General features: G+C 68.0%; 4 protein-coding genes across 8 annotated transcripts; 1 reads left to right on the plus strand and 3 right to left on the minus strand.

Annotated features, from left to right (window-relative positions):
• The first annotated feature begins 947 nt into the window (after window positions 1-947).
• Window positions 948-6,090, plus strand: SHE (Src homology 2 domain containing E). Its single transcript, XM_074928983.1, has 6 exons — window positions 948-1,982; window positions 2,659-2,785; window positions 4,012-4,320; window positions 4,757-4,907; window positions 5,004-5,123; window positions 5,572-6,090. Exons 1-6 carry the CDS (start codon window positions 1,587-1,589, stop codon window positions 5,756-5,758), a joined length of 1,290 nt encoding a protein of 429 aa, XP_074785084.1. The 5' UTR covers window positions 948-1,586; the 3' UTR covers window positions 5,759-6,090.
• Window positions 6,091-6,950: 860 nt separating this feature from the next.
• Window positions 6,951-10,447, minus strand: IL6R (interleukin 6 receptor). Of its 4 annotated transcripts, none has more exons than XM_074928995.1 (10): window positions 10,277-10,447; window positions 9,192-9,437; window positions 8,980-9,103; window positions 8,718-8,866; window positions 8,444-8,604; window positions 8,220-8,364; window positions 8,076-8,119; window positions 7,870-7,951; window positions 7,657-7,765; window positions 6,951-7,573 (listed from the first exon to the last, which is right to left on the minus strand). In XM_074928995.1, the coding sequence occupies exons 1-10, from the start codon at window positions 10,377-10,379 to the stop codon at window positions 7,384-7,386; spliced, it is 1,353 nt and encodes a 450-aa protein (XP_074785096.1). In that variant the 5' UTR covers window positions 10,380-10,447; the 3' UTR covers window positions 6,951-7,383. The 4 variants fall into 4 exon arrangements, with proteins under 4 accessions (XP_074785096.1, XP_074785095.1, XP_074785094.1 ...); XM_074928994.1 differs by having other exon boundaries at window positions 8,444-8,607; XM_074928993.1 differs by having other exon boundaries at window positions 8,685-8,866.
• Window positions 10,448-10,821: 374 nt separating this feature from the next.
• Window positions 10,822-23,129, minus strand: ATP8B2 (ATPase phospholipid transporting 8B2). Of its 2 annotated transcripts, XM_074928810.1 has the most exons (28): window positions 22,778-22,844; window positions 22,463-22,486; window positions 21,326-21,384; window positions 20,563-20,676; window positions 20,270-20,368; window positions 20,053-20,114; window positions 19,859-19,931; window positions 18,876-18,946; window positions 18,638-18,717; window positions 17,826-17,984; window positions 17,658-17,746; window positions 17,387-17,583; window positions 16,428-16,636; window positions 16,171-16,214; window positions 15,930-16,095; window positions 15,663-15,851; window positions 15,304-15,419; window positions 14,997-15,161; window positions 14,806-14,917; window positions 14,583-14,688; window positions 14,313-14,457; window positions 14,043-14,226; window positions 13,668-13,891; window positions 13,317-13,400; window positions 12,932-13,177; window positions 12,408-12,546; window positions 12,172-12,302; window positions 10,822-12,083 (listed from the first exon to the last, which is right to left on the minus strand). In XM_074928810.1, exons 1-28 carry the CDS (start codon window positions 22,842-22,844, stop codon window positions 11,796-11,798), a joined length of 3,642 nt encoding a protein of 1,213 aa, XP_074784911.1. In that variant the 3' UTR covers window positions 10,822-11,795. The 2 variants fall into 2 exon arrangements, with proteins under 2 accessions (XP_074784911.1, XP_074784912.1); XM_074928811.1 differs by lacking the exons at window positions 22,463-22,486; window positions 22,778-22,844 and adding an exon at window positions 23,007-23,129 and having other exon boundaries at window positions 14,806-14,931; window positions 15,008-15,161.
• A 791-nt stretch (window positions 23,130-23,920) lies between these two features.
• AQP10 (aquaporin 10) lies at window positions 23,921-26,339 on the minus strand. Its single transcript, XM_074928773.1, has 6 exons — window positions 26,235-26,339; window positions 25,038-25,164; window positions 24,815-24,952; window positions 24,601-24,719; window positions 24,303-24,520; window positions 23,921-24,227 (listed from the first exon to the last, which is right to left on the minus strand). Exons 1-6 carry the CDS (start codon window positions 26,337-26,339, stop codon window positions 23,921-23,923), a joined length of 1,014 nt encoding a protein of 337 aa, XP_074784874.1.
• Between the last annotated feature and the right edge of the window lie 428 nt (window positions 26,340-26,767).

A 26,767-nucleotide genomic window follows, 5' to 3' on the forward strand; every position in this document is an offset into this window, starting at 1 on the left:
GCATCCTGCCAGCGGCACCGGCAGGGAAACTGCCACCATTTCCTACGGCGCTGCCGGCGACCCTGCACGGCTGCTCGAGGCTGCCCAGCGCCCCGGCACCTCCCTGCACCCCGACAGGGCCGGGCACAACGCTGGGGACCAGCCGTTGCTTCAGAGCCAGGGTCTGTTCTCCCAGTGCCCCCCCTCACAGCAGCAGGACACCCCCTCCATGACCTGGCTGGTCCTTGGGGACGTTCTCCAGCCCCTGCGAACAGTCCTGCCCCGAACTGTGGGGGGGGAGCATCTCTACCTGCAAAACCCCATCCTTTTCCGCTGTGCTGGTGCAAACAGGTCGGCAAGGGCCCCCCCCCGACACCTTGTGTCCCAGCTGCTGGCCCGGCAGGAAGCCAAATCACCGGGCTCGCCCGGGGTTTTCCGGTGAGGTCTCGGTGCAGCCAGCAGAAGTAGGTCTTCGCTGGTGTGATGTGAGCTGCGGCCTCAGCGAGCGCACCGGGACCTGCCCTCGCCCCGTCGGGCTGTGCACGGGGTGCGGGGGGGTCGTACATGGGGGGTCCTTGCACGGCGTGGGGGGCGACCGTGCCCAGGTCCTGTATGTGGGGTCCACACACAGACCCTGTGCAGGGGGTGTCCGTGGGGTGCAGGGTCAAAGCCCCCTTGTCCCATCAGCTGATGGTCTCCCGAGGTCTCCCGGCCCCGCCGGGACGGGACCCCCCGCCCAACCTGTGGTGCCCCCCCCCGCCCCGCCGGCCCCTCCGCTCTCAGGGACCACGCAGCCCTCGGTAGCCACCGGACAGAGACCCCGGCCCGGGGCTCCCCGAGGCCGCCGGGGCCGGTGGCCGCCCGCCCGGCCGGTGCCGCGCCGTCCCCCGGGGCCGCCTCCTCCGGATCTGGGCGGGGAGCTGCCGGCCCCGCCGCCCCCTCCGGCCCCTCCGTCTCCGTCCCGTCCCGTCCCGTCGCGTCGCGTCCCGTCCCGTCCCGCCGCCGCCGCATGGGGCCCCCCGGGCCGGCCTGACTCCCCCCTGCAGCCCCGCCGCCCCCGGAGACGGGCCCCGCCGAGGAGCCGCGACGGGACCCCCCGGCTGCCCGGCCCCGGCCGGACCCCTCGGAGCACGGAGAGACCCCCCCCCGAGCCCCTTCCCCGCGGGCAGAGGATCCTCGGAGCCGCCCCGGGGCTGCCCCAACCGGACACCCCGGACGCCCGGCGAGACCCCCCCCGACTCATCCCATCGCTGGAGCAGAGACCCCTGCCCCCCCCGGGAGCCTTCCCCGGGGCCAGGGACCCCTGGGGACACGCGGTCCCCTCCTCGGGACACGGGAGCCGGCACCCCTGGGGACCCGCCAGCCGTCCCCGCGGGGGCGAAGGACGCCTGGAGCCCCCCACCCACACCGGGGGCGAAGGCCCCGGACCCCCTGCCCACATCTCCCCTCCCGGGCTGGCCCCTGGCCACCGAGGGTCCCGCTCCGGGGGCTGGGGGGAGCCGGGCTGCCCCGTGCCCCCCGGCTGAGCCGGCCGTGAGCCGGCGGGGCGGCCGTGGGGCGTCGAGGAGCCCCAGGTGGGCCGCAGCACCCAGCCCCTCCCCGGCCCCATGGCGGCCAAGTGGTTCAAGGAGTTCCCCTCCAACCTGAAGACGGTTTCGGAGAGGGCCCGGCCGGGCAGCGGTAGCCTGGGCAAGAGCCGCAAGAATTCGGCCGCCGAGTTGGGGGGCTGCCGGGCCGGCCCGGGGGGTGGCAAGGAAGGGGGTGGCCGGTTGTCACGGGACAACCTGCAGGGTCTGCTCCAGGCTGCCACTGGGAAGATGCGGAAGAACTCAAGAGTGGAGGGGGGGGTGCCAGAGGGACCCCCCAAAGCCTGCGGCACCTACATCAACCGCCTCATCAAGGTGGAGGCTCACGAGAAGAACGGGAAGGGGTACCCCAGCCCCCCGCCCGCCGGCCTGCCAGCCCCTGAGCAGGACAAGGGGAAGACCCTCAAGACAGAGACGGTAAGGGGACATGGGGGGGGGGACGGGGGGGGGACACTCAGGATCGGGGGCGTCTGTGGCACTGGCGGCTTTAATCGCTTTGGGCTCGGGCTCATTAGCCCCGTTAACCCCGGGCTTTCATCGTGCCTGGCTCTGCTGCCTTCAAATCCCACTCAAAGCTCCCTTCATCCCGATTTGCCCTTCATCTGCTGGGGGGTGTGGGGGGGGGAGCACCCGCCAGTCCTCGCCGCATCCCACCCCGACCCCAGCGCTCGGACGCTGGTTAAACAAAGGCTGGTGTAAAGCTTTTCTGAGCAGCTGGACTTTCACCCCCACACAGCCCCGGGGTGCCTGGGCAGGGGGGACACAGACAGTCAGGGGGGGTGGTATCACCCAAAAGGGTCCCTGAGCACCCCACACACACCCCCACACGCCCCCCCTCCCCACCGCCCCAGGCTCCTCCCCACCGCTGGGGTGCATAGGGGTGGGCGCTGCCCCCACCCAAAGGTGCCCCCGGCTGCACCCTCGTGGGGTGGTGACCTGGCTCCAGCTACCCCAGACGAGCTGCCATCCTTCCCCAGTGTCCCCATCCCCTGCCTGGCAGTGGCATCCCCACCACCCCCAGCACACCCCGGTGGCACCCCCCCCCCAGCCCCGCAGAGTCCCCTAAGGCCGGCGGTGCCCGTCCCCTCCCCAGGTCATCATCCTGGAGGATTACGCCGACCCCTACGACGCCAAGCGCACCAAGGGGCAGCGGGAGGCCGAGCGCCTGGGGGAGAACGACGGGTACATGGAGCCCTACGACGCCCAACAGATGATCACAGGTACGGGCCGGGGGGAGCGCGGCCGAGGGCAGCCCTCATCCCTCTCTGCAGCTCCTGACGGGACATTGCAGAGAGGCTGGGGCTGGGCTCTGCTCCCAGGGGGTCAGGGACAGGACAAGAGGGAACGGCTGGAAACTGCCACAGGGGAGGGTCAGGCTGGGCAGGAGGAGAAAATGTTTCCCAGCAAGAGTGGTCAGAGAGCGGAACAGGCTGCCCAGGGAGGGGGGAGTCCCCATCCCTGGGGGGGTTTCAGGGCCGTTGGGATGAGCTGTGGGGGATGTGGGGTAGGGGAGAGCTCTGTAGAGTCGGGCTGAGGGTCGGACTCGCTGATCCCGAGGGGCTTTTCCAACCCGAATGATTCTGGCTCCTGTGGCTGACACCGCTCCCCAGCCGGGAGTGCGCGGCCGCCCTTGGAGCCGCCCGGCGCGGGAGGCTCCGGGAACAGGAAAGCTGCTCGTCGCTTCCTGCGGCTGCGCGGGGCCAGATAAGAAGCGGGTGCGAGGCCGGACGCTGACCCGTGCCCGCCGGCCCCTCGCCCGGTGCCACCACCTCCCGCCGTCGCCCAGCGGGTGCCCAGGGCCGGTGCAAAGCCCTCAGTGTCACCCAACCGTCCTGGGAGAGGGCTGGAGGGGGGGGCGGGGGCGGGATACAGCACCCCCAAGGGTCCCCCATGGCCTTGCACCCCCCGACACCCAGCCAGAGACCCCCAGGCCGGCATGGCAGCCGCCCAGCTGGCCAGAACAACAGGAACTGACTCGGCCGGAAGCTCAAATAAAAGATTTGCTGCTGATGGTTTTTTTCCATGCCGGGCAGCCCGGGCTGTTTGGTGGAGCCCGGCGCCGCGGGGCGAACTGGGGGGGGATGTGGAGGAAGGGAGGGGGTTTATGGGGTGAGCTCCCCCCCCCCCCCCGCCCTGGAGTGACCTCCTGCAGGGCCAAGCTTCAGCGTGGGGTGTAGCATCCTGCTGCCACGGAGCCCCGCTGGCCCCGCCGGGGTGTTTCTGTGCCCACGGCGGGTGCCGGTAGCCTCGGGGCTGCGACAGCAGGCCAGGCGCCACGAGGATGGGCCCCTTCCTGCTCCGGCTCCTCCCAAGCCCGTTCCCAATGGGGTGTCCCAGGCACACTGGGGTCCCCAGTGCACACCCCAAAGGTGTTTGGGGTGCGGGTGGGGGGTGTTTCAAGGGACACACAACCCCCTCCCTGACCCACCGTTCCTCTTCCCCGCAGAAATCCGCCGTCGGGGCTCCAAGGACCCCGTGGTCAAAGCCATCCTGCTGCTGGACGGTCCTGGCGAGGCCGGGGAGGGGGGTGGCAAGCCAGAGCCAGCCAAGCGGCCGGGGGGCAAGGAGGCGGCGGGGAAGGGGCCACAGCTCTACGACACCCCCTATGAGCCTGGGGAGGGGGTGGCTGGGGGGACCCCGGAGCGCAGGGCGAGGGCTGGGGACGGGCGCCTGCCTGAGAACGACGAGCGTCCTGCGGGCGAGTACGAGCAGCCCTGGGAGTGGAAGAAGGAGAAGATTGTCAAAGCGCTGTCAGGTAGGGGACAGGGACGGGGCTGAGGATTGGGATGGGGACAGGGACAGACATTTTAGTAGAGCCTGTAGGGCTAAGACAATGCATAATGGCTTTAAACTCAAAGAGGGGAGATTCAGATTAGAGGCAAGGGTGGAATTTTTTACGCTGAGGGTGATGAGACACTGACACAGGTCGCCCAGAGAGGTGGTACATGACCCATCCCTGGAAATATTCAAGGTCAAGTTGAACAGGGCTCTGAGCAACCTGATCTAGTTGAAGATGTCCCTGCTCGGGGGGGGGGGGGGGGTTGGAGTAGATGGGGACAGAGACACAGAAGGGGACAGGGAGGGGATGGGGACAGGAAAAGAGCCAGAGGTGGGAAGGGATGTGGTATGGAAGGGGGCTTTGGGGGCTCACATCTTTTGTGTGTGTGTGTGTGTGTGTGTGTGTGTCCCAGTCCAGTTTGAGGGCTCGGAGCGTCCCAAGGAGGAGATGCCACGGCAGCACCTACGTCAGAAGAGCTGGACCCCCAAGATGCTGAAGCCAGCGGGCAGCGAACACGGCGAGGGGGAGCGGGTGGACCCCGCCCTGGCGCTGGAGAAGCAGCCGTGAGTCCCAAAGCCAGATCGGGGTGGGAAATGGAGGGGGGAATGTGGGTCTGGGGCTTTGCCACCGCTCACCATCACCCCCCCTCCATCCCTCAGCTGGTACCACGGGGCCATCACGCGGGCCGAGGCGGAGAGCCGGCTGCAGGCGTGCCGGGAGGCCGGCTACCTCGTGCGCACCAGCGAGACCGGCAGCGGCAAGTACTCCATCGCACTCAAGTGAGTGGCCACGGAGTTGGGGAGGGGGGATCCCAACCCTAGAGAGGGAGGGGGTGTCCCAGCCCTTGGGGGGTCCCACCCTGGAGGGTGCGGTGGCAGGAGCTCGCTGGTTGGTGACGGCAGAGCCCTGATGGGGTGGGAGCACCCAGGTCCCCGGGGGATGGCACCCCCCAACCCGCAGCGGGACCCCGGCGTCCTGGCGCGGCACTGGGCCGAGGCAGGGAGGGGGTGGTGAAGAAGGGGGGGGGGGGGGGGTGCAGGCAGTGCGTCCCCCTCCCCGGCGCATTGTCGGGAGCGCCGGTGGCGTTTCCTTCCTGAGGAAGCGGAGCCCCTGGAGCCGAAACAATCGGAGCAGGACGGGAACAAACAGGGGTGGATGCGGCGGTGGCCGCGGGGCGGGCGGGCGCCGGAGGGCTGGCGGCACCGCTGACGCCCACCCGCCACCCAGGACCAGCCAGGGACCCGTCCACATCATCGTGGCCCAGACCAAGGACAACAAGTACACGCTCAGCCAGGCCAGCGGGGTCTTCGCCAGCGTCCCCGAGGTCGTGCACTACTACTCCACCGAGAAACTGCCCTTCAAGGGGGCTGAGCACATGGCCCTGCTGCACCCCGTCCACTGCAAGCTGCATTAGCACCCACTAATGCCCCCCCAGACTGGCTCATGACCCCCGGCCCCGGGGCGTGGGGCAGGGTCTGACCCCGCCGATCACCGCGGGCTGTGGCAGGGGTCTCACAGAGGACCCCCTTGGTCACGTCCCCCCCACCCTGCGGGGACCCCGCTCCTGCCTGGCGGCTGCTGCCCGCCGCTGGACTCCGGCAGGGCTGTGCTGCCCCTTTGCCGGGACGGATCCTGCCCGCCCTGGGCCGGGGCTGAGCCGCTGCGGGGGCTGCTGCTGGCGCCCGGGGTGGGGGGACGCGGCGAGATTGGGATGTGTAACGAAGTAGTAAAATAAACTTGTTGGCTGAGAGGAAGCGGGTGGTCCTGGAGGGGCTGCCATGGCGAAGGGATGGCGCTGGGGAGGGGGGCTGGGGGATGCAAAGGGGAAGGGATGGGGGGGTTTGGGGGCTGGAAAGGGGAAGGAGGGGTGTTGGCGTCCGCAGAGGTGGGTCTGGGGGCTGAGAACGGGGGGGTGTGAGTGAGCCTGGGGGGGCTGCAGGGGTGCAGGTGCCCAGGCTGTGGGTGCTGCAGGGGGTGCAGCGAGCCCCCCAGCCCCATCCCCTCCCAGGCTCAGCTCTGCCCGAAACCGGGGCAGGATGTTTTGGGCCAGGGGCCCCCATCAGAGCAGAACCCAGGATCTGGCCCCTCCCTGGGGCCACCTCGGGAGGGTGGAAGGGGGTGATGGTAGGAGCCACCCCGGTTTCGGGGGACAGGGGCACCCCCCACACACACATCTGCATCCTGCCAGGCTTTTTATAGAGTGGGGCTGGTTGGGGGGGGAGGAACGCGGCGTCCCCAGGGTGCCCAGGCTCCTGCTCCCCTCACCCTGCGGTTTCCTGCCTGGGTGCAGCTGCAGCTCCCCGGGGTGTTGCACAACCCTGCAGGGGGTGGGCTGCTGCCGGGGGCACAGCCTGGCCGGGGGGGCACGGCCCGGGGTACGTGGCATGGGAGGGGGGGCACAACCTGGGGGCACTTGTCCCCACAGCCAGGGCACAGGGCATGGTTAGGGGGCACAGGGTGCATGGATGGGGGGGCTGGGGGGGCACAGACCAGCCTCTCACCACCACCCCCTGGAGTCACTCCCAGGCAAGGGAGGCTGCAGAGACCCCTCCATTACTCCCCCCCCCCGCCCCCGAGCATCCACTCCATTACAAATCCAAGGCATTTATTTAGGGGAGGGGGCGTAGGGCAGAGGGAAGGGGCTGATCCAGCCAGGCCCCCCCCTCCCCAACATTGGGCCCTTCCACACGGGACCCCCAAACCCAGCCCTGCAGGCAGAGCCCAGCCCTGCACCCCCGCTCTGGCACGGATCTGCTTCCAGCACCTTCACCTCTGGCCCTGGAGCTGCCCCCCGCCCCCCCGGGACCCATCTTGGGGACCCCCCAGGCTGGTTCTCCATGAGGGCAACACTGATTCCCCTCCTCAGAGCCCCTGATGCCCCTCCTAGCCACAGGGCCTGGGGGCAGCTTTTGGCACCCCCGAATGGGGGCGTGTGGGTGGGGGCTGTTCCCGGGGTCACATCCCAGCTCTGGGACCCCCCCCCAGGGCCAGGGACCCCCGCCCAATGCGCAGGCACCTGCCAGCACATCCAGCCCCTGGCTACTGTCCTGAGAAGAAATAGTCCAAATTGGTGACGTGGAGCCCCCTGGGATCGGGGGGGCTGGGGGGTGAGAGCAGAGGGGTGTCACTGAGCGGGGGGCTGGGGGGGCCCAGGGGCACCAGCACGTGCTGCCCCTCACCCTCCGGCTTGGCCCCCCGCTGCCCACCCGTCCGCCACATCTGCCTGTACCTGCAGGAGGGGAGAGGGGTCCCAGGTTAAGGGGGGGCAGGTGGGCCCCCCCCGCCCCTGGCCCACCACCCCCTGGCACTCACCTCACCATGATGGCCACGAAGAGGGCGATGCCCAGGAGGAGGCTCCCCCCGGCCACCAGGAACGCGTAGGGGGATGCCACAGAGCGGGCGCTGGCTTTCACAACAGCCCCTGTGGCAGAGAGGGGGGGGGGGATGGACGGGCTCGTTGTGGGGATGAGCGACTCGGGGGGGGGAAGCCCCCCTCCCCCAGCCAACCCAGGGACCCCTCCTCACCACCAGCACCATCGGCAGCATCTTCCCAGAAGAGCTCGGGGGGCAACGTGACCCCGTAGGTGCCATCATCGTCCATGGGGAACTGCAAGAGAAGGGGTGGGGCGGGGGGGCGGCGGGGGGGGTGATGGGACGGGGCAGCCCCCCACCCTGGTGTCCCCTTGTCCCACACACGCCGTGTCCCCCCCGGGGCTGAGGCTGTGCCCTACCTGCGAGCTGAAGGGTCCCATTTCAGAGGTGAGGTCCCAGGGGTCTGCAAGGTGAGGCGTGGGGGGGGGGAGTGTGAGTCTGGGGGAGCCTGGGCTGAGCCCCGAGTCTTGGGACCAGGTTTTCCCCCACCCCAACTTTCCTACCTGTCCAGGGGGTGCCCACCACCTCCCGGCTCCACTCGCTCCACGTGCCGTGGCCAAACTCCTCCTGCGCCCGCACCTGCACCACGTGCCGCGTCCCCCGCAGCGCGTCGCGGATGTCCAGCCACGGCGTCATCACCTGGTCCACCTGGGAGGGGACACGGGGGGTTGGGGACAGCCTCGCCAGGGCTGGGGGACACCCCCACGCCGCGGAGGGGTACTCTTACCTCTGTGAAGGTCTGGGCGGGCTCGGGGCGGTAGCGGACCTGGAAGCGGAGCCAGTAGAAACGGGGGTCCCAGGAGGAGGGGTAGGACCAGTTGACCCGCAGCCGCTGCGGCGCCTTCTCCAGCGCTTGCACCGTCACGTTAACGGGGGGGTCGGGCTTCACTGCTGGGAAACGGGGGGGGCGCTCAGGGCCCGGCCCTGCACCCGCTTGGCCAGCCCTAGCCCCCGGCAAGGGCACTCACGGACGCTGCTGAGGGTGATGATCCTGTCCTCACCGGCCGAGCCGCCGGCGCCGTTGCTGACGCACGTGGACACGACGAGGGATTCGGTGTCGGCGCCGGGCGGCACCTTCACCCGGCACACAAACTTCCGCGCCTTGGAGAAGTAACGGCACCGCTGCGCCGTGGCGTCCTCAGCCGCGAACCTGCGGCGATGCGGCTCAGCTGGGGCTGCGGCACCCACCGGGCACCGGCCTCGGGGAGAGGGACCGGAAAATTCCCCGCGCCCCCCCGCCGGGGGGTGCCGGCCCCAGCTCACCTCCGCTTCACCCAGAGCGTCGCCCGCGTCGCCGGGGACGGCTTCACCCGCAGCGGCCACTCGCACAGGATGTCTTTGTCGGGGCTCCGGCGGTAGCAGGAGACCCGAGGAGTTTCGGGGGGCTCTGCAAAGCAGGGAGCTGCTTGGGGGACGGGGGACACCCCGGACCGGGCAATGCCACCAGGGAAATCCCTGCCCCGGCGCGGACCCACCTTCCACCAGCAGGCGCAGGGAGCGCAGCAGGCGGCCCCCCCCGTAGCAGCCGTAGCGCCCCGAGTCCTCGTAGCGAAGGTGCCGCAGGAGCAGCGCGTTGCCCTCCGCCAGCCGCCGCCTGGGGCCCCCCCCGGCCCCCCGTTCCTCCATCTGCCACGACACGGTGACGTTCGCCAGCCCCTGCTCTCGGCAGGTCAAGGTGACGTTCGCACCCGGGCGCCCCAACACTGTGTCCCGCGAGAGCCCTGGGGGGGGACACAAACACATGAGAGGGGGTCAGGAATAGAGACGAGACCCCAGGCCCCACGGGTGTCCCCGCGGGGGGGAACATCCTGTCATTTGCACCCTGGGCCCAGCAGATTCTCAGTGTCAATATTTGCTGGAGGCATGGAGCGGCAGCTCCTGCTGAGTCAGCGATTCCCCACCAAGCTGGACACTGGGCACCCCTCCCCCGACACACGGACACCCCCCGACACACGGACACCCCCCGACACCACCACGGGGACGGTGATTGCAGCCCCCGGGGGGGTCCGGTGGTGGGACCCAGCCGGGAGGGCAGAGCGGGGCTGCGGGAGAGCCACGGGCTGGGGCGGGGGGAAGCCCGGGGGGGCTCGGGGGGGGCCCGGTGCTGGAGGGGTTAAGCGGCCGGGCCGGTCGGTGGCTCCCGGCCAGGCCTGGGTCGGGGCCAGGGAGGCCGCCCGGGGCAGCTCTCCCGGCTCTCGCTGCAAAGGTCAACAGCCAGCACGGACCTGTCGGTTCCCGTCGGTTCCTGCTGCCGGGAACGCACCCAGCACCCCCCAGCACCCCGCACCCCCCAGCACCCCCCCAGCACCCAGCACCCACCCGGGGCGCCCCGTCCCCGCACCCTGCCCGGCCCCCCCCGGGCCGACAGCTCCGCCGGGGCGGGCAGGGACCGGTCCGTCACCCCCCTCTATGGGTCAGATCCGCGGGACCCCGGTACCGGGAGAGGGTCCCCGGTATCGGGACAGGTGCGCGCCCCCTCTGCCCGCTCCCGGGGACGGTCCCGCCGTGACGGAGGGGGACGGGGGGGGGAGCGGTCCTCCCCGGTGCCGGTCGCACTCACCCGCGGGACCGCAGGGCCGCCCGGTAGCGGCGGCGGTGAGGAGGAGGAGGAGGAGGAGGAGGAAGGAGAGGAGGAGGAGGAACGGCCCCGGTGGCCGCGCCATGCGCCCGGTCCCGGGCAGGAAAACATCGGCGGAGCCGCCCGCGGCGCGGCCGGTGCCCGCGGTTGTGAAACCGGGACGGGGGGGGGGGGGGCAGCACGTGCGCCCGGGGGGCGGGGCCAGCCAGGACGGGGGGGGGGGGGGGGGAGCCGCCCCCACCCCCTCCACCCCCCGGTGTCGCCCCAGTGTCCCGTACCTGCGCCACCCCCCCCTTCCCCGCCCACGACACAAGACACGGCACAAGCTGCTCAGAACTTTTTTTTTTTTTTTCTTTTTATATATAAAAAAAGCTGGGTTTGGGTTTTTTGTTTTTTTTTTCTCTGTGGACCCATAAAATGATACAATTCCGTAATATAGAAACGTGTAATAAATTAGACGCCCCGATCCTCGCCCCCGCGCGCCCCCCCCAACCCACCCCCCCCAAAACCACAAAATAACCCCCAAACACCCCCAAAAATAGACTCCGGCCCACGCCAGAGCCCGTCCTGAACAGTTTCCTCTTTGGTATCAAGGAGAGAGCGGCCCCGGGACCCCAACACCCCCCAGAGACCCTCCGCCGGGGAGGGGACGGTGCCCACCCGCACCCCCCCGGGGAAGAGGGGCCGGTGCCTGGCGGGGAGGAGGAGGAGGAGGAGGGAGGAAGCCGAGGCCGAGGGTTGTGCAAGACCCTGGCGTGGGAGTGAATCACGGCGGCCTGCAAACGCCCGAGCTGCTGCAGAGAGCAGGAAGGAGCCGGGGAACGCTTCCCCTTTCCCACCCGGCCCCCCCAAAGCAGAGAGGGGGGAGCAGAGGACAGTGACCCCCCCCTCAACCCCAGCGCCTGCCCCCCACGCTCTCTCCATAACCAGCCCTGCCAACACCGAGAGAAACAAGTCGCTCTGTAAACTTGGAGGGTTTTTCCTTTTTTTTTTTTTTTTTTTTTTTCCCTTCTATTTGTTGTGGGGTTTGTGTTGGGGTTTTTTTTTTTTTTTTTCTTGTTTTTTTATATAAAAAGAAGACACGTGGGTGAGGAGTGGAGGAGGAGGCAGGGCGCTGTCACGGCCCCCCCCCCGGGCCCCCACGCCTGCCCGCGGTGGTGGCTCTGGCATGATACATTCGCGTGTGATGGGGGATTTGCGCTCCGAGGGGGTGAATACTGACGGAGGAGCGGCTGGGGGGGGACTGCTGGGGACAGCGTCCTTCTGTCCATCCACCCCGGGGACAGGGAAGAGGATTTTGTTTTGTTTTTTGGTTACACTGCAAGTCCAGACTCCTCCAAACCTCAGCCCACACGGCCTCTGCTCCCCCCCCCCGGGACCCCTCCCCATGAGGGGTTTGGGCCCTCCCCGGGGCCATGGCGAGAGAAAAGGGGGCAAGGGGAGGCCCCCAACTGCCCTGAGAGGGGACACAACCCCCCCTCCCTCCCCGCCCTCCCCAGCCTCACACCTTGAGCGTTTTGTCGGGCGCGGCGCTGGGGCTGCCGGCGGTGCTGCCCTCGCTGCCTTTTTTCTTGCGCAGGGTTTCGATCCAGCCGGCGCTGGGGCGGGTGCTGAAGCCGGACAGCGCCAGGGAGCTGAGCCGCATGTTCTTCCCTGACATGATGAGCTCCCCAAAACCCTCCTGGTGGGAGAAGGCGTAGCCGGAGCGGCGCGAGCCCGCGCGCCCCACGCGTCGCATGCACCGGTGCTGGGTTTTCTGTTTCTTCCGTACCAGCTGAGTGTAGCGCACCTGGGGACAAGGGGACAGCGTCAGGAACCTGCGGAAATGCCTCGTTGGCAGGAAAGAGGAACCCCCCGGGGGCCATTTGAGCTCTCACCGTGTCCGAAAGTTCAGGTTTCAGGTCCAGTTTGAGGAAGCGAAAGGCCACGACGGGCACGATACAGACCACAGTGGTGAGGGCGATGGTCAGCCAGACCGTGGGCTGGGCCAGCGTGTTCTGAGCGTTACCTGGGGGGGGGGTGTGGGGGGAAACACGAGTTCAGGCAGGGCTCGGCCAGGGCAGCAGCCTGCTGGGGTAGGGGGGGGGCATCGCTCAGCCCCCCCGGCACTCACCCACGAAGCGGAACTGGTTGGGGAACATCTGGAAGAGGCCGTCGCTGTGCATGGTGAAGAGGATGGCGAAGTAGGCGGCCAGGCTGCCCCAGATGAAGAAGTGGTTGATGGCCGTCCAGAAACCCGTGTCCAGCCCGATCTGGCGAAGAGGGGGAAAGAGGCGGCAGAGCTCAGGGGCGGCTGCGGTGCTCTGAGCACGGCCGGAGGGCAGGGTGGGCCCCAAACCTTCACCCACTCTTTGTGAAAGGATGGGTTTAGAACCCCAGACTCATCTGGGCTGGAAAAGCCCCTGAAGCTCCTCCAGCCCAACCATGACCCTCCCCCTGACCCTTCCCAACTCCCCCAGATCCCTCAGCGCTGGCTCAGCCCGACTCTTCAACCCCCCCAGGGATCCCGGGGACTCCCCCCTGCCCTGGGCAGCCCATTCCAACGCCCAACAGCCCCTTCTGCACAGAAATCCTTCCTCAGAGCCAGCCTGACCCTGCCCTGGCACGAGGCAAGGGGCCGAGCAGCCGCATCCCTACCTGCACGCTGACCACGATGACGAGGGAGGTGGCGACGGTGACGGCGAAGGACTGGTAGTCGGCCAGCTGGGCACCATCGTCACGGGTGGCGTCGGCCAACACGCCGTAGGGGATGAAGAACATGAGGACAGAGGTGTAGATGCCCTGAGCGATGCAGATGAAGAACTCTCGCTTGTTAAAGAGCAGGTTCAGCTGCCCAGGCTCGTAGAGTTTGGGGTACTCCATGCTCCGCTGCTCCGGCACGTCCTGGGGACACGGGGCACTCTGAGCACCTCTGTCCTCCGCCACCTCCCGCAGAGGGACAAGGGCACCCAGCAGCCACTTCTCCCAAACCGGAGCCAGGCCAGCATCTTGAGCACCCAGGAACCCCCCTCCTCCACCGTACCTGGTCAAAGACACCCATGGCGAGCACAGGCAGCGACGTGTAGACGATGTTGTACAGCGTGATGAAGTACTGGTCGTACACGGTCTGCGGGGAATGGAGAGCTCAGGGGGACACCAGACCTGCCTGCCCCGTGCCCCAGCTGGCACCCGCGTCCCCACAGCTGCGGAGACGGGAGAGCCACCACCAGCCCCCACCCCGTGGGTGCCCTCGCACCCACCACACGCTGCCGTGCTCCGGAAGGATCCCAGGCTGTGCCCGCCGGTGCAGGATGAAGCCCCCCCAGGAAGCCCTGGGCACGTAGAGGGGTCCCGCAGGCAAAACCCTCCTGCAAGCGAGGAGCGAGCAACGCACCTGCGCCGAGAAGCCGCAGAAGAAACCAAACCAGAAGTGGACCATGGTGAAGGCGAAGTTCTTGTAGAAGAAATAGCAGAGGAACTTGCACATGCGTAGGTAGGACCAGCGCCCGTGCACCAGGAGCAGGCGCTGCAGGAACTTGAACTGGGAGAAGGAGTAGTCGGAGGCCAGCACCGCCTGGATGCCCTCCTGCCCGCTGATGCCCACCCCGATGTGGGCAGCTGGGAAAGGAAGAGACACGTGGAGTGATGAGAGCACAGTGGGGCCGGGGGTGGCCCCCCAAAGCGGGATTGTGTTCCCGAGAGGCACAGAGGGGCAAGGACAGAGGCTGCAAGCGGGGACCTGTCCCTCCTGCAGCTCCCCAGGACTTACTCTTGATCATGCTGACGTCGTTGGCCCCGTCCCCGATGGCCAAGGTCACAGCTTTCTTGTACTTCTTCACCAGCTCCACCACCTGGGCTTTCTGCAAGGGCGTGACGCGGCAGCAGATGACGGCCTTGCAGGCACACGCCGTCTCCAGGAACTCCACCTCCATGTCAGCCTCCAGCGCGTGGGCCTGCGAGGAGAGCGGGGAGAGGGTGGGGGGCCCGGCCCGCAGCCAGGCCCCGTGCCCTGTCCCGCCCGGCGCTCCCAGCTCCCTACCAGGCTGTGTCCGTTGATGACCAGGGCGTATTCACCCGCGATGGCTTCCAGCACGGAGGTGAGCTTGGAGGAGGAGAGTTTCTCCTGGTAGGAGAAGCCGTTGCCCACGGAGCGCGACGCATCCATCATCTTCTCCCGGGCTTTCCTGAGGAGGAGGAGAGGGGTCAGGGGCCCCCGATTCAGGACACTTCCAGCTCCCCCAGGCGCAGCTGGGCCCCATCTCAGCGCTGTGTGAGCGTCCCCCGCCCAGCCCTGCCCCCCGACCCTCACCTCAGCTCCTCCCGCACCTCCAGCACGGTGTGGCCGGTGACCACAAACACCTCCGTCATGTCGTCCGTCAGCATCTTGCAGGAGTAGCCGATGTTCACGGCCGTTTCTAGGGATGGGAAAGCAGGGGCTGAGCCAAGGTCCCACCATCCCCCAGGCAGGTGGGATCCTGCCCGCAAACGGCCTCGTCTCCAGCCAGCCCAGACCCCCCCCCGCCATGCCTCACCCTGTTTGTCCCCCGTCAGCACCCAGATCTTGATGTTGGCCAGCGTCAGGATGGCGATGGTTTCAGGGACCCCCTGCTGCAGTTTGTCCTCGATGGCCGTGGCTCCGAGCAGCTGGAGGACCCAAACAGGCAGGAGATCAGCAGGGGTTGCTCCCCAGACGCCTCCCACCCGGTGCCCCCAGCCCACCTACCATCATATCGTGCTCCACCTCGTCATAGAGCCGAGCCAGACGATCCTCACGGGCCTCGGCGGCGCTGCCGGCCCGGTGCAGCCGCTCCGACCAGTCCTTGTAGTAGCTCTCCTCCAGGTCTTTGTAGGCCAAAACCAGCGTCCGCAGCCCCTCGCCAGCATATTCCTGTGAGGAGTCGGAGCTGGGTGCCCAGGCAGAGCCCAGCGGTGCCCCCAGATCCCCCGATCGCAACCCAGGACAGGGCACGAGCTCTGGGCAGCCCCCTCCTCCCTTCCCGGCCCTGCCCGCAGGACCCTGCCCCGCTCACGTTGAGGTGGTCGGTGGTGACGTTGGTCAGGTCCTGGTTGACAGGGTGCAGGCGTTCCAGCAGGATGGTGTCAGCACCTTTGCAGTACAGGCGGATCTTGCCCTCGGGGCTGCGGACTGTGGGGAGCAGGGGACAAGCTGCCTGGTTCAGGGGTGCAGGAGCAAAATCCCGCTCCAACCCCCAGCCACCCTCCCCACGATGCCTCTAAGTCACGTCAGCGTGGGGCTGGTCCTCAACACCGAGCCCCCACACCCCAGCCCACAGAATCATCTCGGTTGGAAAAAACCTTGAAGATCATCTCGTCCAACCATGAACCTCACACTGACCCCAGCACGGCCCTCCCCGCCCCACGACCTCACCGATGACAGACATGCGCTTGCGGATGTTGTTGAAGTCCAGGATGGCCAGCAGCTGGTAGGTGATGGCTCGACCCAACTCGTGCACCGTGATAGTCTTGGGCGTGCGGGACCGGAACACGAAACCAAAGTTTCTGGCAGCCGTGACCAGGGCTCCCTCATCCGGGGACTGAGCTTTGTAATACAGCTCCCCTGGGGACAGCACGGGGGGGTCAGGGCCAGCGCCGTGCCCCGAGCCACGCAGACACAGGTCCTGCCCTCCGTGCCCACCTTCGCTCTTCTCCTCGGACATGACGGTGTGGCAGAGCGAGAGCAGGCGGAAGAACTCGTGTACGTGGGGGTCTCCCAGCTTGACGGCTTCCAGCAGGCCGGGGTCCCAGAACTGGAACCGAGGGTCCGCCAGCGGGTTGAAGGAGAAGTCGACGGGCTCCGGCCTCTGGCAGGGGCAGAGACGGGGTCACCCCGCTGCGGCCCGCGGCACAGCCCGGCCCCGGCCCCGCGGCACCCTTACCTCTCCCAGCTCCGCCTTGTGACCCAGCACATCCTGCACGTCACCTGTGGGCACGGAGTTAACCAGGACAAGGACCCAACGCTGCTGCTCCAGCCACACCCCCACCCAGGGTCACGGGGCAGCGGCAGCCCCCCACAACCCTACTGCTGAGCCCCCTCCTCCCTCCAGCTGCCACGAGGGCCCCGAAGGGTCTGCAAGAAGGGAGCTGGTGCACCCACCCCCCCGGAGCAGGCTCGCCCCGGGCACCCTGTGCTCACCGTAGCTGTGCCCGTTCACGGAGCACTTGCTGAAGACCATGATGTTCTGGGTGAGGGTGCCCGTCTTGTCGGAGAAGATGTACTCCACCTGCCCCAGCTCCTCGTTGAGGGTGGTGGTCCGGGCCTCGGCTGGCGTCCGGCGCTTGGCACAGTACATCTTCTTGTCCCAGTTGATGAAGTAGCTGTGCCCGAGACGGATCACCTCCACGCTGCGGGGAGGGGACAGCCGGGTGTCACCGGGGCAGGGCAACACCTTGCGCTGAGCCAGCGACGACGGGCACACGCACACACACAGGCCCAACCCCAGACCCCCAAGCGCCTGGAGGGGGGGCACCAAGGCTCCCAGGGCCCCCCACGCTGCTTGCCAGCTCCCGCGCCCTTTCCCAGGGCTGGCCCGCACCGGCTCCTACCGACAGCCACCGCCAAGCCAGGGCTGAGGACGTGGGGCCTGGCACCGAGGGAGCAGCCCGCGGGGCTCCCCGGGTATCTCTCACATCTACGCGCCCCGAACCCCCTCCCCAGCCCCCAGGGCAGACAGCAATGAGCTAGTGGGAGGGGTGGGGGCGACACGTTCTTACCTCGGGGCTAAGGGTGACAGAACCCATGCTGGGGAACGAAAAGAGAGAGAAATTAAAAGAGAGAGAGAAGGGGACAGTGCAGGAGCGTGGGAGCTGCAGGACAGCAGAGCAAAATAACCAGCATGCAGCCAGGGCAGGGAGAGATGAGCAGCCAGACAGACACAGCTGGGGGGGGGCCCCGAGGGACCTGTGGGGTCTCAGGTCTTGGGGTATCCCCGAGGGCAGACGTGGCCCGTCGCCAGAGAGCAGCCCGCGCCCACCCCACGCACACAGCGCTGCCCCTGGGTCCCCATCCCCGTCTCCCCACCCCAGAGGACACCCCTAATTCCTGGTGCCTGCCCCTCGCACGCCCCCAGCCCAGCCCCTCGGCCCCTGCCCTACCTCACGTAGAGCGAGATGGGCACCACAGTGTTGAGGATGATGATGTAGGACCAGAAGGAGAGGAAGCCGGAGAAGAAGGCACTGTGCACCCCCTCGTCCCAGGGCAGGTAGATCTGGAAGCAGACGCCCACCTCGTGCTCCCAGATGGCATTGCCGATGGCCAGGATCACCCCCATGCACACCAGGAACCCGAAGATCTGGGGACAGGAGGGGACATCAGAGCCCCAACCGGGCCAGAGCCGGGGCTCCCCGGGATTTCCCTTCCGCGTACCCAGAGCACCAGCGTGTTCATCAGCCGATCGATGCTCGTCCGCTTGAACTTGGTCCGGCCGCTGTTCTGCATCAGTTTTGTGTCGGGCCCTGGGCAGAGGGAAGGGCATCAGCAGGGTCCCTCCCCTCCCTCCCCTCCTGGCAGCGGCTGCAGCTGCCCCCAGCCCACCTGCGAAGATGACGAGGCCGAAGCACCACTCGGTGTTGCGCAGGACGCAGCCCCGCAGCAGCATGTTCTGGTTGCTCAGGGGGTACTTGTTCTCCTTCCAGTACAGCGTCCCACCAAACTTGTCCAGTTTGTTGTTGGGGGGTTCACAGATCACCTCGCCTGGGCGCAGGGGATGGTTTGGCTGTAACGTGCCTTCTCCACGTGGCCAGCTCCATCCCAGTGTTCTCAGCTCCATCCCAGTGCTCCCAGCTCCATCCCAGCACTCCCAGATCCATCCCAGTGTTCTCAGACCCATCCCAGCACTCCCAGCTCCATCAGCGCTCCCAGCTCCATCCCAGCACTCCCAGCTCCAGCCCAGTGCTCCCAGCTCCAGCCCAGCGCTCCCAGCTCCGGCCCAGCGCTCCCAGCTCCATTCCAGTGCTCTCAGATCCATACCAGTGCTCCCAGCTCCAGCCCAGTGCTCCCAGCTCAATTCAGCACTCCCAGCTCCATCCCAGCACTCCCAGCTCCATCAGCACTCCCAGCTCCAGCCCAGTGCTCCCAGCTCCAGCCCAGCGCTCCCAGCTCCAGCCCAGCGCTCTCAGATCCATCCCAGTGCTCCCAGCTCCAGCCCAGTGCTCCCGGCTCAAAGCCCAGTGCTCCCAGCTCAATTCAGCACTCCCAGCTCCAGCCCCAGCTCCCCAGAGTTCTGCTTAAAGCCACAGGATCAGTGCGTGGACAGTCCCGGTCTCTCCAGGGTGGACCCACACCAGGTGACAGAGGAAGAAACCCAGAGTCTGCCCCATCGTAGGGGAGCAGTCGCAGGCACTCACCATCAAACCGAGCCAGCTTGCTGGTGTCACCCAGCTCCGAGGTGACGGGGATGGCCTGTCGCACCTTCATGTTGGTCTCTCTGCGGGCAAGAAGGGACCACGCGTGGGGTTGGAGACGGCCGGGCAGGGAGGGGCCTTCACAGATACTCCCCGATTTCAGGCCCCTGGCAGCTCCTGCCCATTCTCACTCCTCCCTCCTGCCTTCCCCTGCCAGGCGAGGCGGGCAGGGGGCACCTACCCGTCCAGCTCCGCCGTCTCTATGTAGCACAACCCATGAGGTTCGCTGCTGGAGAGGAGGAGGAGGTCAGCCTGCCGGGAGAGACAGAGGAAGGGTTGTACTGACACTGGGGCTCCCTTACACCCTCCCCAGGGAAGCTCCTGGCTCTGCAGAGCTGTGTGTCCTCAGCGGGGTGCTGCCAGCACCCTGGGCCTGGACACCATCACCTGGAGCACCCACAGCAGCCAAATCCCCAGAGCTCAAACAACGGCTCAAACACTACAACCTCAGTCAGGTTGACCCAGCACTGAGGGATCTGGTGGAGTTGGGAACGGTCATGGTGAGGTTCATGGTTGGACAGGAGGATCTACAGGGTCTCTTCCAACTGAGATTTACAGAATCGCAGAATAATTCCGGTTGGAAAAGCCCCTCGGGATCAGCGAGTCCAACCCTCAGCCCGACTTTACAGAGCTCTCCCCTACCCCACATCCCCCCACAGCTCATCCCAACGGCCCTGAAACCCCCCCAGGGATGGGGACTCCCCCCTCCCTGGGCAGCCTGTTCCACTCTCTGACCACTCTTTGGTGAAACATTTTCTCCCCCTGCCCAGCCTGACCCTCCCCTGTGGCAGTTTCCAGCCGTTCCCTCTTGTCCTGTCCCTGATCCCCTGGGAGCAGAGCCCAGCCCCAGCCTCTCTGCAATGTCCCGTCAGGAGCTGCAGAGAGGGATGAGGGCTCCCCTCAGCCTCCTCCTCCTCACCCTGAACACTCCCAGCTCCTTCCCTGCCTCCTCACAGGATTGATTCTCCAGCCCTTCCCCAGCCTCGTTGCCCTCCTCTGCCCTCGCTCCAGCCCCTCGAGATCTCTCTCGGATTGAGGTGCCCAAACCTGGACACAATGCAACGTCCAAGCTGGAAAGTCCCTGATGTCTCCCCCTGGGAGGTGACGGAGGAGCAGGGGAGCAGAGCGGGCGCAGCACCGCGCTCATGGCGGGGCCACACTCACCGCCACAAACTGGTTGTTCTCCAACTTGATGATGTCCCCGACACGGACGTTCATCCATTGCTCCTGCCGGAGGCTGCAGAGGGACAGTGGAGGGGAGTTAGGCAGGAGTTGGCAGCGTTGCTTCTGCCCTGCCCCTGCCTGTCCCGCAGGGCCCCATGTCCCCTCCCCAGCTACCCTGTCCCCACGACACTCACACTCCGCTGATCAGCACCTGAGACTGCCGGTTGTTCACCTGGTTGTCGCTTTTATGGCGGAACTGGGTGCGGAGGGGAAGAGACGGCAGCGTCAGCCCCTCTGGGGATGGGGTCCTGTGTCCCTCCCCCTGCAAACGCCACAGCCCCGGGTGCCACACGCCCGCACCAGGGTCACAGCCCCCCCCCAGCCAGCCCAGGTACGCAGGAGACCGCTCACATAGTCGTCGGTGGCATCTTTGACAGCTGTGATGGTTAAGACAAGAACCAAAGGCACGATGGTGGTGAACCAGGAGAGCGAAGAGATCTGCGGGATCAGCTGGGGACAGAGAGAGACAGTTAGAGGGGACCAGGCCAGCCCCAGGCCCACGCTACCCCTGCTCGGGGGTGCCAAACCCACCGCTCCCCCGGGGCGGGACATGCCCTGAGCCCTCCCGGCTGCCCAGCCAGGGAAGAACAACCTTTGGGGAGGGGGGGGGGAGCATCTGCCTCCTCGGGCCCCCCAGCACTCACCTGCAGGATGAGGAGGAAGAGGAAATAGGTGTTGGCCACTTCCTGGAACTGCTCGAAGAGGTTGACGGGCAGGAAGGTGACAATGTTGTACTTGGAGGTCTTGATGCAGTTGCTCTGGGGCGAGAAGGGGGGGGTCACAAATCGTTGAGGCCCCGTGGCCCCCCCAGCACGGCTCTGGGGGCAGGGCTTCAGCTCACTGCGCCCCTAATTTGGGAGCTCTGGACACCAGCCTGGCCCCCCGGCTCCTGCCCCTGCTCCGAGGGGATTCCTCCGCCCCAGGGACCAGCAGCATCGGGTCAGCAGCACCCGCCCCCCCCACACACAGACCCCCGGCCCCCCACCCCGCAGCAAGGCCGAGCCTCGTCTGGAGCAGCCACAAATAACCTCCAGCATGGAGGGGGAGGCCAAGGTGAGCGCTGTCCCTCCCCCAGCGCTCCGGAAGCTCATTAATTAGCCAGAAACAGAACCACATCGGGGAGCAGGCGGGGGTGAGGCGGAGCTGGGGGGTTTTGGGCCCCAGCAGAGGATGGGGGGGCTGGTGAGCACACTGTGCCCCCCCTCCAGCTGCCCCAGAGCTCTGTTGGTGTTAATGGCTCGTCAGCACAATTCTCTCAGGGACAAACATCTATTTTTAGCCATAAGCCCCCCCCTCCTCCGCTGACCCAGAGGGTGACGCAGGCCCCAGCCCCCCCAGATCTGCCCTAGCCGTGGGACGAGGCCGCGAGGGATGGGGCTCGGCCCCCCCACTCACCCCCCCACTCACCGCGTACTGGAACTTCTCGTTGTACTCCCGCGCGTTGGCTCGCACCCGCCTCTCCTCCTCTGCAACACAGCGCGTGGCCCGTCAGCCTCGCGCCCCAAACCTCCCCCCTGCACCCCAAACCTCCCCACTGCACCCCAAACCCCCCCACTGCACCCCCAGACCTCCCTACTGCACCCCCAGACCTCACCCCTGCACCCCAAACCTCCCCACTGCACCCCAAACCCTCCCACTGCACCCCCAGACCTCCCCCTGCACCCCTAGACCTCCCTACTGCACCCTCAGACCTCCTGCCTGTGCCCCCAAACCCCCGCCTGCACACCCAGACCTCCCCCCTGCACCCCCAGACACACTTCCTGCACCCCAAAAGCCCCCCAGGGGAACAGGGAAGCCCCCCAGCTGTGTAGTGTGGCCCTGTGCTCTCCCTACCCCTGCACCCCCAGACCTACTTATCTGCACCCCCAGAGCCCCAGCGTTGCACCCCCAGCCCTCCTCTTCTTCTGCACCCCCAGACCCTCCGGTACTGCCTATCCGCACCCCCTGACCCCCAGCCTCACTGACAGACACCTCCAGATCCCCAGTCCTGCACCCCCAGCCCCCTGCCCCAGAACCAGCAGAGCCTGCACCCCCAGCCCTGGATATCTGCACCCCCAGACCCCAACCCCAGCACCTCCAGTTCCTACACCCCCAGTCTTCTCATTTGCACCCAAGACCCCCAGCCCTGTTTAGCTGCACCCCCAGCCCTGGATATCTGCACCCCCAGAGCCCTATCCCAGAACCCCTGGCTCCTATCTGCACCCCCAGACCCCCAGCCCTGTTTAGCTGCACCCCCAGACCCCAACCCTTGCTTCTCTGCACCCTCAGAACTGGATACCTGCACCTCCAGACCTCCAGCCCTGGACCCCCAGACCCCCAGCTCTGGATATCTGCACCCCCAGCCCCCTACCCCAGAATCCCCAGTTCCTGCACCCCCAGTCTCCTCGTTTGCACCCCAAGAACTCCAGCCCTGTTTAGCTGCACTCCCAGACCCTCAGATTTGCTTCTCTGCACCCCCAGGCCCTCAGTCCTGGATAGCTGCACCCCCAGCCCCCTCCAGCTCAGCACCCCCAGTTCCTGCACCCCCAGCCTTCTAACCTGCACCCCCAGTCCCCCAGCTTTGCTTATCTGCACCCCTGGCCCCCCAGCCCTGGATCCCTGCACCCCCAAACCTCCAGCCCTGGATCCCTGCCCCCCAGCCCTGGATCCCTGCACCCCCAAACCTCCAGCCCTGGATCCCTGCCCCCCAGCCCTGGATCCCTGCACCCCCAAACCTCCAGCCCTGGATCCCTGCACCCCCAGCCCTGGATCCCTGCACCCCCAAACCTCCAGCCCTGGATCCCTGCACCCCCAGCCCCCTCCAGCCCAGCACCCCCAGTTCCTGCCCCCCGGCCCGGCCCCCGGGTCCGCCCGCCCCGCACCCACCCGCCCCGCCGGGGGCTCGGACCCGCGCCCACTTCTCGGGCATCTCCCGGGGCACCGTCATGGCTGCGGGGCCGCGGCGCGCCCCGGCGGCCCCATCCCGCGCTGCCGGTGCCCCGGCCCGGGCCCTCCCGCCCCGCCCCGCCGCGTTGCCGAGGCAACGGCCGCACCGGGGCCCACCGGGGCCTACCGGGGCCTACCGGGGGCCCCGCCCCGCGCCGCTCACCTGGGGCCCGGCGGGCCGCGCACCGCTCCATGGCCCGCGGCCCCGCAGCCCATGGGGAGCGGGCGGCCGGGGCCGGGGGCCGGTGCCCGGTACCGGGGGCCGCTGCGGCCCCGCTGCCGCTGCCGCGCCGCTGCCGCCGCCTCAGCGCCCCATGGCCGCGGCGGCGCCGGTCGGCGGCGGAAGTGATGGGGGGGGCGGGCAGCGGCGGGGGGGAGCGACCCGACGCTGCCCCGGGGGGACGGGGCTGCCCGGGGCGGGGGGATCACGGGGAGCCGCCTCCGGGGGTACCGGGCGCAGGCTCGTGGTCTCGGGGAGTCCCAGAGTTCAGCCCCGGGGGGCCTGGGCAGCGGGGCAGGGGGTCCCGAGGAGCAGCGGGGGGGTCGGGGGGGGGAGAGGCAGCCCCGGGGGGTTCCGAGGAGGGTCCTGGGGAGCCAGAGACAGCTCAGGGGGTCCCGAGGAGCCGGGGGGTGTCGGGAGGGGGGCAGAAGCAGCCCCAAGGGGTCCCGAGGAGCAGGGGAGGGGGTCGGGAGGGGGCAGAAGCAGCCCCAGGGGGTCCCGAGGAGCAGGGGGGGGGGGTCGGGAGGGGGCAGAAGCAGCCCCAAGGGGTCCCGAGGAGCAGGGGGGGTGTCGGGAGGGGGCAGAGGCAGCCCCAAGGGGCTCCAGGGAGATGGGGGGGCGGTGGGGGGTGGTCCTGGAGGGCCAGAGGCAGCTCAGGTACTACCAGGGGCAGCCTGGGGGGTCCCGGGGACAGCCCCCACCCCCCCACGGCAGCACATGCCCCCCCCCGGGCCGGGGTCTCCCTGCAGCCAGGCCTGGCTGACTCTGCTCCCCCCCAGGGGGTCTGGGGGTGCTTCCCCCCCCCTCCATGCCCCCTGAGCTGCTCCCCCCATGCCCAGACACGACACCCCACGGCCTCAGGGCTCTTTTAATGGTGTGACAGGGACTGCGGGGGGGACCGTGCCCCTGGCTCGGTGTGGCGGAGGGGTCCCCGGCGTCACTTCTGGGACATCGCCCCCCCCGGCGTCCTTCTCCCCGGGTGCCATGTCGATGTCTGGGGGGACGGTGGTGTTGACGAGGACCAGGGCGCCGTGCTTGGCGGGGGGGGGGTCCCCCTCCTCCGGCGGGTGGTGGAAAGCCACGAGCAGCTGGTAAAGGGCCGAGCCCACGGCGGCCCCCGGCAGTGGTGCCACCACCGGCACCCACCACCACCCATTGCCTCTGCTGGGGACGGGGCACGGTGGGCAGGGGGTCACCCCTGGCACCTTCCCACTTTGCCCCCCCCTTCCCTCTACCCACCTGAAGACCTCCGCGCCCCAGCCCGCCACGTAGGTGAAGAGCCGGGGCCCAAAATCCCGCGCGGGGTTGATGGGGCAGCCGCAGTTGGAGCCCATGGAGACCTCGATGGAGAAAACCAGCAGAGCCACGACCACCGGCTCCAGGCCCTTGGGGGCGGCTTTGTTGCGGGTGTCCACGATGGCCAGAATGCCCACGATCAGCAGCGCCGTGCCCATCACCTGCGGGGCCGGCGCGGCAGCTCAGCGCCACGGGGACCAGTGTTACCGGAGGGGTCGGGGGAGCCGACGCCAGCACCCACCTGATCCAAAAAGCCGTTGGAGAGGGAGAGGTAGTCAGCAGGGTAGGTGGCAAAGATGGAGGCAGTTTCCTGGGGGCCGGAGGTGGTGAGGGTCCCGTTGCTGTAGTGCTGGATGGCGTCTGCGGAGCAGAGGCAGAGCCCGTCGGTGACCCCGGCAAACCCCAGCACAGCAGCGGTCAACCCCCACCGGGCACACCCCGCGCCCCCCCCATACCATAATAAAGGGCGTAGACGGCTCCAGCGGAGATGAAAGCAGCCAAGGTCTGCACGGCCACGAAGATGGGGAACTTCCACCAGGGAAGCTGCTCCAGCAGGCACATGGCGAAGGAGAACGCCGGGTTCAGGTGGGCCCCTGCAATGGAGTGGGGAGAGGGGCTGGGAGCGGGGGATTGGGAGCTGGGGGACAGTGGGAGCTGGGACCCCCTCCCCAGCCTCACCAGAGACTCCTCCTGCTGTATAGATGGCCACCATGACACCCAGGGCACCCGCCAGGTTGGCGGTGAGGATGTTCCCATTCGTCCCGGAGCTGGTGACCTTCTGTGCCGAGCCGCTCAGGGTGATCAGCTGGAGAAGAGGGAACGTGGCTCCAGCACAGCCCCCTCTCACCACAGAACCCCAGACTCATCTGGGCTGGAAAAGCCCCTGAAGCTCCTCCAGCCCAGCCATGACCCTCCCCCTGACCGTTCCCAACTCCCCCAGATCCCTCAGCGCTGGCTCAGCCCGACTCTTCAACCCCCCCAGGGATCCCGGGGACTCCCCCCTGCCCTGGGCAGCCCATTCCAACGCCCAACAGCCCCTTCTGCACAGAAATCCTTCCTCAGAGCCAGCCTGACCCTGCCCTGGGCAGCTTGAGGCCATTCCCTCGGGGCCTGGCGCTGGGGCCTTGGCTCCAGAGACTCATCCCCCCTCTCTGCCCCCTCCTGGCAGGGAGTTGCAGAGGGCCAGGAGGTCTCCCCTCAGCCTCCTCTTCTCCAGACTGAACCCCCCCAGTTCCCCCAGCCGCTCCCCAGCAGACCTGTGCCCCCCCCTGCTCCCCATCCCGCTCCCCAAGGCCGCTGCCAACCCCAAGCAGCAGGAGGGCAGCGATGCGAGGGCCGCCCTGGGGTCCCTGCCTGCGCTGCCCCCCTGGTTTTTCTCCCCCATCCCCTGGGCTGAGCTTTTGGTGCTGGACGGGGACAGGCAGGGAGGCGGTTACTGATCTTGCTTGCAGTTTTGATGGCGAAGTAAACAAATGATCAGCAATTAAGTAGTCGTTTTCCCTGGGGAAGGGGTGCCACCAGCACGGCCACAGCAGCACCGTTCACTGTTGCAGGATGCAGCCCCAACACCAACGTGGCTCCGGTGGCTCCGGAGCCCCAACCTTTGCCTGCTCCAGGGCGGGAGGCGTCAAGGCACACGCTGCCCAGAGCCGCTCCCTCAGGTGCCACGTGGCAGCAGCACCCGTGACCTCACCGCGCCGGAGCTGCCGTGGCAGAGGCCACACCACGAACAGGGTCCGAGCGGGAGGCCCGGGCAGTGCCGAGTCACTTGGTGAACGTGGCGCAGCCCCAAGGCCCCCAGCTCACAGCAGGGGATGGGCAGGGGAGCCCTGCGACCCCCCACCGCCCCACGGCCCACCCATGTGCCCCGCTCACGATGAGCACGAAGACGGCCAGCAGCTCAGCCAGGCACTCCCGCACCAGCTGGTTCTGGACACGGAGCAGAGCCCGGGCCCTCTTCAAGAAGGAGGAAGAGCCCATGGGGTCGGCTGGGCACGGGCAGCAGTGACAGCGGCGTCGGTGTCTCCGTCCTGGCGTGATTTTATGAACCCCGGGGCTGGGGTGGGTGATAACACGCAGACTTTAAACCGATCAGGGCCACATCGCAGGGAGACGCCTGGCACGGACCAGAGTCCCGTGTGGGGCCAGGGACGGCAGCGCCTTGTCACAACGGTGTCCCCTGGTAGGACTAGACCAGGCAGGAGCCCCCCCCGAGGATCCCCGAGCGGCCGTGGGGAACCGAGACCTCGATCAGGTGAGCCGGCACGGGCGTTCCCCTCCGGGGAGTCCCTTTTTCCCTGCCAGATCCCTGCCCAAACCACAGCTGCAGGCAGCACTAATGAAGAGGCCTTGGAAAGGCTCCCGGGATGGGCCCTCGAGGGCGGCCCAGGGGAGGCGTAAACACAGCA

The sequence above is a fragment of the Athene noctua genome, chromosome 29 (assembly GCF_965140245.1).
Source record: "Athene noctua chromosome 29, bAthNoc1.hap1.1, whole genome shotgun sequence".
Lineage (NCBI taxonomy): Eukaryota > Metazoa > Chordata > Aves > Strigiformes > Strigidae > Athene > Athene noctua.